General features: G+C 40.3%; 1 protein-coding gene and 2 long non-coding RNA genes across 8 annotated transcripts in view; all 3 read left to right on the top strand.

Moving 5' to 3' along the window:
- SUPT3H (SPT3 homolog, SAGA and STAGA complex component) overlaps positions 1-3523 on the top strand; it is a 277886-nt gene extending 274363 nt beyond the window's left edge. For 5 of the 6 annotated variants that reach the window (XM_056343021.1, XM_056343018.1, XM_056343020.1 and 2 more), the window contains one exon: positions 1703-3523. In XM_056343021.1, the coding sequence (XP_056198996.1) occupies positions 1703-1747 (45 nt within the window). In that variant the 3' untranslated portion in view covers positions 1748-3523. The remainder of the gene's footprint in view (positions 1-1702) is intronic. The other variant, XM_056343022.1, reaches the window with a different exon arrangement.
- Positions 3524-5391: 1868 nt separating this feature from the next.
- LOC130151506 (uncharacterized) lies at positions 5392-9292 on the top strand. Its single transcript, XR_008822600.1, has 3 exons — positions 5392-6401; positions 7465-7539; positions 8640-9292. It is a non-coding gene; the product is annotated as an uncharacterized LOC130151506 (long non-coding RNA).
- A 302-nt stretch (positions 9293-9594) lies between these two features.
- The window catches only part of LOC130151658 (uncharacterized), a 63003-nt gene continuing 57566 nt past the window's right edge, over positions 9595-15031 (top strand). Inside the window, exon 1 of the long non-coding RNA XR_008822661.1 lies at positions 9595-14846. This is a non-coding gene — a long non-coding RNA (uncharacterized LOC130151658). The remainder of the gene's footprint in view (positions 14847-15031) is intronic.

Raw genomic sequence — 15031 nt, 5'->3', positions numbered from 1 at the left:
CCAAGCCCAACTTCGCTTTGCAACCAAAATTCCTTTCACAAAATTTAACCTTCTGCCTTTCATGTGGATCCAGCTTTATACTCAGGTTCATTTATCTTCAAGCAAACTGCACAATAGCCCTGAATATTTAGTTTATGTGTTAAAGGTTGTCGCTTGGATTAGAAAGCTCGGTAAAAGTATCGGGGTCAAGGAGCTAAAAACATTACTTTTGCATTGACTTCAAAATGCCAGCCAGAATGGTTTGGGCAAGCTGCAGATCCAAACTCCCTTGGACTTGCTGCTTGTGGTTGTGGGAGTATATTGGATCCTTTCAAAATTATTGGCTAGTTTGTTTTTGTGCATTTCATGTTTGGATATAGAGTCTTTGGATTTATTTTTTGTTTTGTTTGCGGTGATACTGTCATGTCTGATGACTGGCTGTATATCACAGAGCTGATATTCTGCTCTTTGACTTGAATGCCATATGCTGCTAGATCTCTGTGTGGAAGTATGGTGTTAATGTAAAGGATGCTGTAATGAACATCTTGTACCTATTTCCTTTTGCATATTCGGTGTCTGTAAATGTCTCTCTGAATACATGCTTGCTGTTTTTGAAATTATTTCCTTACAGTTCAGTATAAATACTATTTATATACAAAGTTGTTTGAGGTTATCCTTTGCTCTTAAGTATACTCTTCTAATTCTAGTTTAAGAGAGGAGAAATTGATCTCACTGAAATTAATTAGGAAATTAGTAGAGCCACTAGAAATAGTAGTTGTGGCACTTCCTGAGTGCTTGAACTTCAGAGGTACAAAATAAATCTGACAAAGCACTAACTGTAATGAAATAGATGACTGTATTTTCATTGTCAAAACTTAATGACTGCTGAAGGTGAACCAAATAAACCAGAAGTATTTAAACTCCTTTCCTTTTTGAAGATATTATTAATATAAAAAATAAAAACCAACCCAAAAAACCAAACAGCAGTACATTTTTAAACTGAGAATATCCCCTTAAAATATAGCGTTTCCAGTGTGCCTGGCATAAAAAGGCATAGTTTCCTTTATTGATTCAGAAAGAGATGTTAAAAATGTATAAAAGGTATTTTAGTGAGACAGTGTCACAGGACCTTTTAAAATTGTTTTCTCAAATGCTGTTTAACTCTTGTGCTTCTTTACCATTGGAAACGCTCAATCCCACATTACAATGGATGGGATATCAAATTATTTTATACTGACCAGAGGGTCTTTGAGATTAATTTTGTTCTGGGGGGTGGGGACTATCCCAATGTCTGTTTATGTAGCTTTAGACTCAGACTATAAAGTAGGTTTGGAAAACTGTAATTATTCAGTAATTTATAGACTTTTAAGTTAGGTTAGAAATTATTCTTGAACAGAGTGAATAGAGAACACATGCTTATAAAGGACAAACAGATTCAGCATAATAGCGTATTTTTGGTCTTATCCATTTTGCAGGCAATTAGCAAAATAGGATGATACATTTTTGCATATCTCTTGCTCTCCTGAAATAGAGTCGCTAACCACTTGTTAACCACACTGATTTTTTAATAGGCAAAGTGGTTGCTTATAGCTTCCCCACCAGAAATGTTCAGATTAAGCACACTATTAGATTGCAGCCAGAATAGCCTAAAAAACAGGAAGAAAGCCTTGCCTTTCTCTCTGCCTTCTTCCCTTGTTTAAGTTGATGTGATAATTCAATACAGATTTTCTCTTTCTTTGACAGAGTGCCTACCGCAGAAACGGGATGACTTTTCTCGCCTGCTAATGTGGATGTGGCTGCAGCAACAGGAAAGACAATGTTATATTAAGGTGATTTTCTTTTCCCCTCCATGGAAGGAAAAAAAATACAAGCTCCAGTGTCTCTGTGTACCAGTGAGTGGGCTGGTTTGTTGTGACTATCTGCTGGCTGACTCTGTCTCTTTTTTCCAGCCCCCTCAACCGTTATTCTTGTTTACTAGCTGGAACATTTAGCTAATTAATGGCAGGATGTTTGGGATAGGGTGTAGGTGGACAAGAATGCAGATGGGATGATTCTGAAATTTGCAGGGGACTTGCTGCTGTCAGCCCGTTTTTGAAATGCGATGTCATTTTTATTTAAGTGTTTGGAAGTCTGGATGTTTTCCTAGAGAGATGTTGGTGTTTTTGCTTTGTTTTGTTTTGTTTTGTTTTTGTAAAGCAGGACAGGACAGAAAGAGGCCAGAGATAAGAGACTGGGTGATACACGTTTATATATGTTATATAAAGATTATGCAGCTTTTCCTTGTGATTTTTACACAACTGTTATCCACTTTTCCACTGGTGTCTCTCAACTAATTTTTAAGTGTTCAGGCAGTGTAACCCCATTTAATCTAGTGAGGGGCTTTTTGATGGGAGTAATAGCAATTTCAGATCCAAAGATATGCAGAAAAAAGTCCAGGTAAACTGTACTTTGCCAGTGAGAGACTTGTCTGTCTGCAGACCCAAGGACCGGCTGAGCAGTAATTCTCAGTATTTGCATCCCCTAAGGCTCGAGCCACCACTCTCTGAAATCAAGGCAGGCCTTTGCAGTGGCCTGGTGCTGGATTGGGCCCCTATTTAGAAAAATACATCCTAAAGTATTTCAATACCTGTGTTTGTCTCAGTGGTTCTAGGCAACGGCTTAACATTATGTACTTGCTCAGCATTTGCTGCAGGAAGCAGATGCTGTCTCTGTTGTTGACAAAGGCAGTGTTACTGTTGGGTTTGGTTAAGGAAGAAATGGGTTCTTTTTCACCTTTTTTTAAAATATTTTAGCTCACGTTGTTTGTTTTCAGATTTATTTTTTAAATCTCAGTCCCTCCCTCTCTGCTCCTTCCTGTCCCCTGCTCCTCCAGCCTTTGCTGGCCTCACAAACACATTCATTTCTTCCCATAAAAACTGTACAAATATAGAGCTAACCACGATGGTGCCTGACCAGAGGAACGGGCTCATGCTTCAGCCCATCATCAGGACCTACAGGCATGTACTGCTTGTGTCCCTGTGGTACCCCACAGGCTCAGGGCTCTGCTTCAGCCCCTCTTAGCCCAGGCTTGAAATCCAACTTAAACCTCAATGAAGCGAGAACACTCTAGAGAACGAGAGGAGATCAGCAAAATATTACTTTTATATAGTGCAGCCATCCTCCTCCTTTGTGCTTAGCATGTAAGGTCTCAATTTTTAGTCCCACTGTATGCTTTTGTGGTCATTTGTAAGTGGTTTTCTTGCCTTGCTTTCCTGGACCCGCTTGCAAAAACTTTAAAAAATATATATATCTTTTAAATAAACAGAAAAAATGCCTCTTCTCTTTGCAACCAAAATACTGTAAAAATGAGCTTTGTATATTACTGCCACTCATAAATTGCTTTTTTCTTTTACCTGCTGACGCTTCTTTTTTCTGGAGTTAATCTGTGTGTAAAGGACTAAAAGTAATGTGCACAGTGCAGTCTATTAAACAAGAGGGGGGAAGTTTTCTGATGTTCCATCTGTGCTTCTTGAAATATATGATTAAACTTTTCTTTTTATCATCACCCTTATTTTTGTTGGCGTCCTTAATCATGGAAAATTATATGCTTGCTATAAACATCCAGACTTTTTAAAAGGACACCAGCATTTATTGTATTTGGTTTCGATCTGCAGGGATATAGACAGAAGAAACTGTTTCAGGCACTGGGTACTGGAATCAAAATTCCTTCCGTAGCTGTATCTCTCCCAGATTTTACATTTTAAAATATGCATAAGCAGGAAAAATACTGGCACTTATTTTTTACTGGTCTACTTAAAGTCCCAGAGAATGAAGACTCAACATACATTTCTCTCAGAAATATGACAGATCATGTTTTTGTTGGTCTGCTGTATGTTTGTCTATCTTGAACAGCCTGACAGGCAATTATTTATAAAATCTGGGTTTGCCCAGTAAACCCATATAATAACCTTTCACTTCTCTAGACAAGTCAGTGAGCTGAATTTAGAGTAAAACAAGGTAGGTTATGTCTCCCTATCTCAGACGAACCCAGTTGATTCTTCTTTTTTGGGGGGAAATAATCTCTTTTTTTCCCATCTTCAGAGTTTTCTGTAACTATTTAAAACACAAACAAGACCACTGAGACTCGTGCTGCGTGTGGAGGGTGTCATAACACCACTTTACCTGCTGCAGAAGCACAGATGTGTGTTTAAGCTGATACCACATGTTCTACCTTTTGTCTTTGTGATATGTATAAAAATCAGTTTGAGACTCAGTTAATGACTGTGTACGAAGAGCTTTGTGCTTGTGTAATTTCAGCTTGCAAGTCATTTTGGTTCTAGCAAGGATTTATAGTAACTGAACCAGGTTGTGCTGATTCTTTACCATTAGCTGCCTGAAGAAGGGAAGCAGAACTAATTTCAGTAGGGATAAGACTGCGTTACATTTAAGGGAGTGCGAGTTTTGCTCGCAGTTCAGTGTCTGCCTTGCTGTGTGGTTATGCTACCTAGTTTTTCAGTTTCTTAGCCCAGCCATCTGTCAAACAGGGATAATAATTCAGCTTGAAAATTGTCGGAGGTGGGGGAGCCCAACGCAGATTTCTAATGGGGCTTCATCTCATTTCCTGACCTGTCCTTCCTCAGGCTTTCTCCCGAGAAAGTAAAGCCCTTTTAAAAAGCTCTTGCCTTCACCTGGAAATCAGGGAAAGGTGACAGTGCTCCATATTTCTCCAGAGACACTCGGGACCTTGCAGGATTTCCACCCCCCTGGGTTTTCAGAGTACACTTCTCTTTGTCAAGTGAAGATGTCACTGAGGGGGGTGTAGGGGTCGGGGTGTGGGTGTGGGGGTGTGTGGTGTGTAGTTTTCTGCCACTTCTTGAATTTAGATGAACCTTAGCATTGTATTAACGTTCTGCCATCAGCCATGTGTAGATCTCATAAAATGTTTTATAGCTTCCCGTCTAGCTCATACAGAATGTTTCATAGTACATAAACACTTCTACTAATAATTTCAGAATAAACAGATAGTGACATTAGTCACAAGTCTAACCTCTAGTTGAAACTTACGCAGTTATAGGGTTGGTGTTTTTTTATTTTCCTAAGTGAATCATCTTGTCCAAGGTTAGGTTTTTTTATATCTCTACTATATATCTACACTGAGCAGCAGTGCAGCTAGGGAAACGCGGTGGTGGCATGCATTAAATCCACAGCTTTATTCAGAGGGCACAGAGCCAGCGCAAAGCAACGGAGCCATCCCTGAAGGAATTGAATGTAAATTTGATGGTTTAAATAAGGCCAGATGCCTTAAAAAATTATTTTGAAAGCTGTATCTTTAATGTAACTCTTAACTTTTTTTCTTTTTTTTTTTTTTTTTGTTTTTCTGCTGAAGATAATGGCATTGCCTTTACGAAATAATAAGAAAAAATAGCTCTCATCTATTGTGGAGAGACAAAAGTCAGATACTTTGACTTCTATAAATCACTGAAATGTTGGCAACTGAAACAAACTTTTTGAAGGCAGATGACTGCAAATTTGAAGGAAACCTTCATATTTTACTGTTAAAAGCCTTTTAACTGTCTGGAGAGCACTCTGAGACACTACATTAATAGCCATTCTCAGTAATCAAGCTCCACTGTACTTACATACTATTTTTCCTAAACAAGATAGATGAGTCGTAGAAGAGAGCTGGAAAGATAAATAAGGAACATCAAGAACTATATTATAATAATACAGTTTCATTTTACATTTCATAGCTGTCTTCTATATTTGTAATTGATAATTCATCTTAATTCCTATCAGACAGAAATACTGGCACAAGAGTCTTATACCAATATCCGTGCATTTCTGGACTAGTCTTCATCCAGATGCTTTGCAGATTTCCTTACTGATTTTGTGAAGATGTGATCTGTCAATCTTTGGTACTTGTATGACTTTGATTACTGTAATATCTGAGTGCCTCACAGTATTCCATATATTTATGCCTGCAGCACCACTTTGAAATAATAATATGTCGTTATCTCCATATCTTCTGAGGCATGGAAAGGCTAAATGACTGGCCCCATGTTGGGAAACCTGGGATGATTCAGAAAACCTGGATTTCACTAATCCATACTGATGCTCTCGGCTCTAAGTCATCCTCCCTCTGCAGTGAAAATGATAGGTGTCTCAAAAAGCACATAACCCAGTCCCACAGCTTAGGACAGAAAGTGGCAAAAGCAGAATCCAACTGCATCTACGGGAGGCATTTGGGGAGGAAGAATGCAATCACTCAATTTGGTTCCAGTCCAGGGCTCAATGCTTTAAAACCTTCCAGCTGAAATGTGCCACAGCCACTCAATGACCTCGTGCAGAAACATAAACGTTAACATTTCCACCAAAACACGGACTGTGGGATGCTTTCCCTCCTCCTCACTGTGTTGGATTTCTGCATCAGAGATCACCACGAGGTATGTACTCATTAAAAAAAAAATCCTATTTTAGCAGTGCCAGTGTGTTCTTACCTTGATCTCCTCCCAACCTGCCTTTGCATAGTGCATCAGAGCTGCAAGAAATAAAAGGAGAAACAGAATTAAGAAATGTAAATGCCCTCTTTTAAATGAGGCAGCAGCTGTGAAGGGTGTTCACAAAGATAAAGTAAAATGTTATTTTTTATTAAGTGAACTGGGTCTGAATCTAATAAAGTGCAGCTGAAGTGTGGTGGCTGATCTTCAACCCCTACCTAGACCTGCAAGAAGAGAAGGTGTAAGATACCTGAAGCCATAGCGGGATTCGGAGAGTCAAGAGTCAATAAAGCAAGTTGGCTCAAACCAGTTCTGTTTAGCTCTCATTTCCATAAGTATTTAATTAATCTGCAAAATAAATAAAAACCCCAAAGAAACTATTGCATTTCTTGTACTGACATGATTTCTTCAGATCTGCAAATGAAATGGCAGCAACTGTGTGTCAAGCCTAGGTGAAAACAAATCTGAAACATTGCTGCAGAAGGAGAAAGAAGGCTTTTATAGGAGCAAGGCTCCAGCTGAGCTTCTCTCCCTGAGCTCCTTTGCTCAGATCATTGTGTATCTGCCCATCAGCAGCGCTGAAACCTGCTGCACGTGCACAAATGTTGTTGTAGCTTCATGTAAATGATTTCAGTAAATTAGACATGATCTGTCTAGCGTTCTCCATGTCACCTTGCCCTTACTTTGCTATTAAAAGAATTTATATTCCTCTGTTTTGGAATGTCATTAACATTTTGCTAGACCTAAGTTTTCACTGTTCGGCAGACTTCGCTGCGGACAGAACAAAAATAAATTGAAGCAATTCTTAAAGGGTGCTTTTATCACCTCGGAAAGGGTGTCTTTAAAAGCCAGTTTCTTCGTGGAAGGTGCTGCTCTTGTTCATCTTTTCTGGGATGGTGGCAAAATTGATGCATGGCTTCTGTAGGGCTTGAACTTGTACAACAAACAGTTGAGATCAACTCCCTCAAACTCGTATGCATCCCACTCGTCTCCTTGCTCTGCAAATCAGACACAAGCCCAGGAGGAAAAACATGACAGATTCTTCCACTGGAAGACCAAGAACCACAGCACTGAATATTCCAAGGTAAGACAAAATAACCTTGGTCTGACTGGACTTGGCTACATTTGACTTGAGAATTATTTTTTTTTTTCCTATTTGAGATTATTATTTTCACACTCTGGTGATCAGAACTTTCTCCGCATACATTCAGCAGTGAAATAGTTAAGAAGAGTTATTTCTCATGTGTGGTCAGGTTTCAGAATCAATACAGTGATAAACAGCTCTCAGTCTTACTGCAGATGTTGTATTTAACTAGTGGGTTAAGACCTTTCACATTTGAAGGGCAAATGTATTTTAGAGCAGAATCTTAGTTACCTTTCTTCATGGTACCCAAATGGATGTAACCATCTAAGCTAGTCCACATTGCTCTGCTGATGTGTTCAGAAGAGAGGGAGTGTGCGAATGCTATCCCTGCAACAAAGTCATCCCAGAAATGGCCAAAGCTCCATCCACACATGGGTTAATGGGGGCAGTATGAAGATTATTCCCCCAGGACTCTAGAGTTTCAATAGCTGTAAGTCTCTATGCTCAAAACCCCATTAAACCTCTTTGGACAGGTGTTTGTGAAGCAGAGGACTGTATCCTCATGTCTGTGAACAGGGCTTGTGTAGGAAATTAGTGTTGCCTTAGGATCAGATGTACCCTACTGTCAAACTCCATGAGAAGGAGAGGCTTGGCCATGGCCTGTGGGAGGAGGTGTGGCCATGCTTTTGCAGGTTACCGTCTTCCCAATGTTATGGTAGTGAAGACAAAATTTGGTATAATCAGCCAAACTTTTGAAATTTTGGCCAAAGTCCAAACCTTCCCATTTTTTGCCACGGCTAGTTTTTATATGTGTTTTTTATGGTGTTGAAGTTGGGCTTGTAGATGATGCTGGATTCATTTTTATTTTGTTGAGGCTTGTTTTATTTGCACTTTGGTATGTATTTGTGGTGCATAGTCTGAAAGGATTTTGCATCTTATTTGGTTTCTTTGGTGGTCCTAAAGGCAGGGTAAAATTAATGCAGCACTTAAAGAGCCTGTTATTAAAACTTTATTCATAGGTGAGCAGGAGAAGTGTAGAAAATGCAGTTCTTTCTATGCATATATATTAAATGAATATAATATATATTCATATTTTTCAGAAAGACTGAATTCCAAAAAAACAGCTCTGCTATTACAAATCCAAAAGCAAACTTGACCCTGTTTTGATACCAGCCTCTCTCTGCGATGAAAGTAGTTGTATCCTTGTAAAGATAAAGATTTTTACTTTGTGGAAGTAATTTGATTGTAACCTTGGTTGCTTTGCTGTCTCTGTTACTCCTTTTTCTCTTGCACAAAGTTTAGTGTCATACTGTGAATCTTTAAGAGATTGTGAAGGCTTGTGAAGTTTTTAAAAAATCATCTCTGAGCTCCTGTTTGAAAAAGGTATTTTGAATCTACAACTGAAGGTGGGGTGGGTTTTTTTGTTGTTGTTGTTGTTGGCTTGATGGGGATTTTTAACATCCAGTAGAATACTGTTTAAGAGGGAGAGATCTCAAAGGTCAGGGAATAAGTCCCCAGTTTATGCGCTGAGGGCAACAGCAGGTATTTTTATGGCACTTGAATGTTGAAGGGAGTTGTCAGAGTTGGATGCTGCAGAGATACCTCATTGCTCCCTTAAACTGTGTCTGAAATTTCCTTGTATTTTATAGTACATGAGTTATGCTCTTGGCTGCCATTTCCTTCCTTCAGACTCCCAAAGGTAAGTGGATTGTGCCCTCTGGGGGCTCTCTACTGCTCTAACTTAGATTTAAGGGTGGTGTTTTTTTCTTGTTGTTCTTTTTCTTTCTTTCTTTCTTCCTTTCTTTCTTTCTTCCTTTCTTCCTTTCTTTTGTTCTCTTTCTTTCTTTCTGTTTTTTTCTTTCTTTCATTCTCTTTCTTTCTTCTCTCTCTCTCTCTCTTTCTTTCTCTCTTTCTCTCTTTCTCTCTTTCTCTCTTTCTCTCTTTCTCTCTCTTCTCTCTTTCTCTCTTTCTCTCTTTCTCTCTTTCTCTATCTCTTTCTCTCTCTCTCTCTTTTTCTCTTTCTTTAGTATAAAATATCACATTGATTTCCTCCCCGCCCCTCCTTGTGTCTTATGAAGGAAGAAATTTATGGCCTTTTTACGTCAGGAAGTCTAGCTTTTCCTGACATTTTATTGCTTTGAATATTTGAAACATTTCAATCCCAGACAATAAATATTACATGATTATTGTTTTCATATGGATAGGCTATTTCCCCCTGGTTTTCCTATCCAACTTTTTTACTAGCAAGTGACACCCAAAAATTTATGGATACTAAAAACATTACTGTTCAACCTTGCTAGGAAGGTCAGAGATGGTCCCTCAGTTTGCATGCAATATATAGGGAAAACGAAGTTAAAATAACCTCGTATGTTTTGAATCCTGTAGTGATACAAACTTACAGCAAAAAAGAAGGTATGATATTTTTTCTTTCAGAAAAGTGTTTGTATTACAGGTCAAGCCTTGTTTCCAATGAATTAAATGATAGCCCTTGAGGTGTAGGTGGGAAGAGCTGTGAACCCCAACTGAGCGTTTCCCAAATCAGCAACTGGTAGCTTGCAGGTGCAGAGTTTAAGAGTTTTACTTGAAGTTGGTGGGATGGGTTATACCCTTTCGTAACTCAAAGTGTAGGTTTTCTGCTCACCCAGGTCAGCATCTTGTTGCTCTCATGGTGAAAAGAATTCCATGTCAAGTGGGAATTGTGAAGTCCAATCTGAGGTTACACTTTTTAATGCTTTCTATTTGGGAGAAGGCAGCTGGCTCTTTGCTATATGTATGGATGATCAACTCTGCAGTATGAACCATGGTGACCAAGTCTGTCTTGCAGTCCCAGGTTTGATTTGATAACCAGTAGATAAAGCAATATCTGAATTTGATTTGAAAAATCAAAAAAAAATGAAATCTCTGGTCAAGTAGCTATGATTATAACAGGCACAGATTCCGCTCAGAAGCACTAGATTGTCTAATTTTTTTTATGTTGACAGTTTCTTATGGATACCATGCAGGACCCCACTGCCCATGCTCCATTAACCGTTGTATTGTCAATGGCTTCATATTGATCTTGGTTGAAAAACTGGGTCCTAGATAACCAATAAATCTCCCTCTTCCTGTCATTTCCTTATTGAATGTTTCATCCAAACTCAGCAATGTCAATAAAACTCTGAAGAGAGTAATCCTAATGTGTTTCAGGAGGAGGCAAGCTGTCAAATTGTGGAGGCGGTAAATGTATGTTTAGGTCTTTGGGAGTTTATCTTCAGAGATGCATCAGATCACTCTCAGGCTGGATAAAGGTTTGGTACAGGGATAAGCAAAAAGACAAAACCTATCAAAGTTTTTAACTGCAGCAATGCCTGTGAGCTGGTGGTTCTTTCTCTCCTTGCCTTTCTCTCCCTTTGCAGACAAAGGGACCTAGAGTCTAAATCCACGGAGAAAGAAACACCATTAAGTACTTATTTAAAGTCTTATCGAAGTGTTGTGTCTTTACCCTCCCTCCTGTCTTATCCTCTTTTGGGAATGTTGAAAATAACATTCAGTTCTGTGCTGCCTTTGTCTGTCCTCCATGTGGTAAACATGGACCTTTCCCTCCTTGTTTCTTACAGACTTTCAGCCAGCTCAGCTTTTCCTGTTTACCTCCTTGTCAAAGGCATCATTGATGATCCAAGTCTAGAAATAAGGGGTTTGCTGCTTTTCCTAACTACCTGCTGCTTCGTTTTGTATCATACCGATTTTGCATCATATCAGATTTGGCACAGCTACTGAATTGTTTATTTATTTTTTAAGGAAAGCAGATGCTTTTTTCTCCCCTTACCAACAGATGCTGAAGGTGAAGGCACTGAAATGGCTTTCTGGAAACCTGGGCTCCCATCCAGACCTCCCAGTGCCTCAACTCATTATAGCTGTATCATGGGAATTAATTTGTGGACCTGGTCTTTTTAAAATAGTAATGATAGTAATGATAATGAGAAGCCTATAGGCCCCAAAATTCAGATGAAAAGATGTTGATATGGAAGCTGCAGTAGGTCTGCAACTGAAAAAGTGACCACTGCAGCTTTGCAAAACCTGTTTTCTTCTTCTTGCAGAGACGGACATGAGTGCAGCAGAGCAGCTGCTTCAAAAGCAGTGTTTGTTTCTTCTGATTTGGAAACCCCAAATATTTTAGTGCCTTGGGAAGACACTGAGTCCTGATAAAGGCAGTCACTGGCTCAGAGTTCCTTTTGTGGTTTGCACACAGTTCTTATACTCTATGCCATAGAAAGCAAAGAAATTAAAAGCGTGATTTCACGTAAACCCTCCATAGTTAATAAAACAGGCTCTGATTTAATCTCTCCCAATCTGTGATTTGGCACCAAACAGTAAAGGTAGCACATGTAAGGCAATATTTGAGTTCTTGACTGGTGATATTTGTAAATCTACAACAAGCCCCTCATGAAAGCACCAGCTTCATGGCTGAAATCAGAATTTCAGGTTTTCATTTAAGAAAGGAAGGTGCTGCTTTCAGAGCACCGCTGGGACCTGTGCATACCCACTTTACTGAGGTCTGGCTGATGCCACTGGCAGCTGGGAAGAATACCTCTATGAAGAAGAAAACAATCCATTTTCTCAGCAAAGTATCAGGAAACACCTACTTGTCCTCAAACCCTTACATTGCTAATTACGTGCTGTCTTGCCAACATCCCTGCATTTGCAAGGACCAGGGGCAGCATCTATCACCCACCTGATCTGAAGCTGGCTTGATAGTGGCATAATTAGAGCACACCCTTACAGGAGGGCTGTAACTAGGAATGTTTTCCTGAGGTCTACGTGATCAAGAAAGAAGAAAAAAAAAGAGCCTATGGACATCTAGGAAGGAAAGAGAGTGGTGCTCTACAGCCATCAGTGAGCCTTGCTCGCTAGAGCTAATACCCTTACCCTTGGGTCCCTCGCCATTTTATTACTGCTCTGTAACAGGATGTGCAACTGCTCTGCATTAATACGTTATTACAGATTGGCTAGTGTAAACTCCAGGTGTTGAGAACATGATTTATTCTATTAGTATAAAAAGGTGTTTTCTATGGCCATATTAAAAATTATACTAACTGTTGGGCTTGCCACCGCACTGTGTGTGGCACATGCCAATTTAAACCTGTCATTTCCTCTAATGTAAGGATATGTCCACAGAAGATCATTAATTTGGGGTGGAGTTGGGGATCACGGTACAGCTGTGGCCTATTAACCCCCACCTGGCTCTTAATTCCTGCAATGCACCTTCCCCAAAGATGTCTGCTACTGCCATATAGTCACTGAAGTGGAGACCAAAGAAATTACATTTTTGTGTGTATTTTATATTTAAATCTATTTTACATTGCATTTTTAATTTGGAGTGAATTTTACTATTATGGGATGTATGAACCAAGTAACCCATAGAGCTTATTTGTAGTGAATTCACTATTTAGCAGACTGCGCAATTGTAAAGAGCTATACAAGAGCCCAGAATGTTTCCTTTATATTCCCCTGGGCTTATCCCAAAGCAGCACATATTCCTGCAAGCACCGCTGGGATGAGCAGGCATGGGCTTGTATTCCTCCTGATAGGGCTTCCCTCTCCCAGAGGGGTCCTGGTCATGGATTAGACTGGGCGGCTGGGGATTCAGTCTCTGTGGGTTATATGTTTTGTGTGTGTGTATGAAGGCAGTGGAGTGACTTCAGCCTGTCCCAGATGACTCCTAAACCCCCAGGATTACCCATGTAATACTCTTGCTGAGAACCCCCAAATCATCTCTGTGCTGCCTCCCCTCCACATCTTTCTTTGGGGGATTTTACCATTTCACTTTCCCACTCTTAAATGCTGTTAACTTTGCTGGGCTTTACACTCAACCCCAATAAGCCAAAGGCCTGGCTTACTTTCCCAATGCAGCCTGGCAAATGTCAAAATCAGTATGTTTGGGAAATCTGCATCAGCTCACCTGCCAAATGCTGGAAGCAGAGGGGCTGGGTGAGGAATATGGCATCAACCACAACAGGATGAGTTGCAATATCTGACTCCACGCTACTTGGTTTTCCAGTTCTTCATGCCTTGTGTCCATACAGCTTAGATCCAAGTCCTTGTCCTAAGGGATGATTTGAGATGACCTTGGGGAAAGCACAGAGAAAAGACTCGGGTCTCCACATGACCCAGCCTTGTGCACTTGGCTTAACTGCAACTTTTTTTGCCACCTGCCCTTTCAGTAGCATTGCACAATTATCTCCTAGAAAAGCCCCAGTCTTGCCTGCTGTAAAATCAGCTCATATTTTTTAAGGCATCTTGAGAGTGGATTAACTCTGTATGCTGCACTGAGCTACTAGCAGCCTATACCCAAGTGATGCTGATGCACAAAGCCTGGCCAGAGGCACATCAAGCTTCAGGACATCATTCAAATGCACACAGAAAGCCTGCAGCGGAGTTGCCTATCTTAAGCAGGATCCCTTATACCTGTTTTTCCTGGCAAAAGTTTATCCAGCCTGTGTTTAAAGACCCCCAAGGATGGAGATTTCACAGTCTTGAATCTACTGATGTTCTTGATCCTCATAAATTTTTTCCTATCTGGTTTGAATTTTTCTTCGCAGCAATTGTAAAGACATTTCTTAATCTACCAGTGAGGATAGATTGTACCAGTGCACTTTGCAGCAGCCTTTTCTGTACTCAAAGGCGGTTATATCCCACCAAGACTCTCTCTTTTGGCTCGTAAATGTAACTCGATCAATCTGTCCTCCCAGGTTGTGTTTTCTGGATTTCCAGCACTGCTTTCTGTTTTCACAATGAGCCATTGATAACTGCTCTCTGGGTGCATATATCTACAGCCTTGCCCCAACTCTCTAGCAGTTTTATCTAGACCCATGTTTCCTTCACCTGATTAAGAGAGTGAATATGAGTCTCTGTCAGAAAAGCGCAAGCGCCAATGATGAATCTATTGCTTTTTCCTTCACCGTAAGGCTTGTTGCCTGTCACAGAGATCCCACAACAAGAGTTCAAACGGCCACCAAAAGTCACACTTTACCTGGCCAAGAGCAGACAAAGGACTAGTTAAAAGTGGGGATTATTCAACCTGTTGGTGAACGGGGTGACAGAAGGACTGAGGTGCCAGGTGAGGGGCACCCTGACCTGCAGCCAAACAGGCATCACAAGCAAGAGGTGGAATGTGTCTCTCCAGCATCCCATGCTCTCACTGTGCACTGTCTTCACAGCAATACCAGCGGCCCCGTGACAGGTCGGTAAATGCTGACAGGCAGCAGTTGCGACGTCTGCTCCCCTAATTTATGGAGTGAATGACCTGTTGTCACCACGCTGATAATCAGGTATTTTCCCCCAGCTTCACTCAGCAGGTGAACTGAAATGAATATCCTTTACAGTGAAGTTAAATTAATTTCTAGTGATTATCTAATGGCTCTTTTAGTTTTGTCTGTGTTTTAAAGGTTTGGGTGTGTTGTTACTACATGCATGGAGGGAGCCAGAGTGTTCTCATCCATGTGATCCTCCTACT

Source organism: Falco biarmicus, chromosome 6, assembly GCF_023638135.1.
Source record: "Falco biarmicus isolate bFalBia1 chromosome 6, bFalBia1.pri, whole genome shotgun sequence".
Lineage (NCBI taxonomy): Eukaryota > Metazoa > Chordata > Aves > Falconiformes > Falconidae > Falco > Falco biarmicus.
Note: the sequence above shows the minus strand (reverse complement) of the source record. Positions and strands in the feature narration are given on the sequence as shown.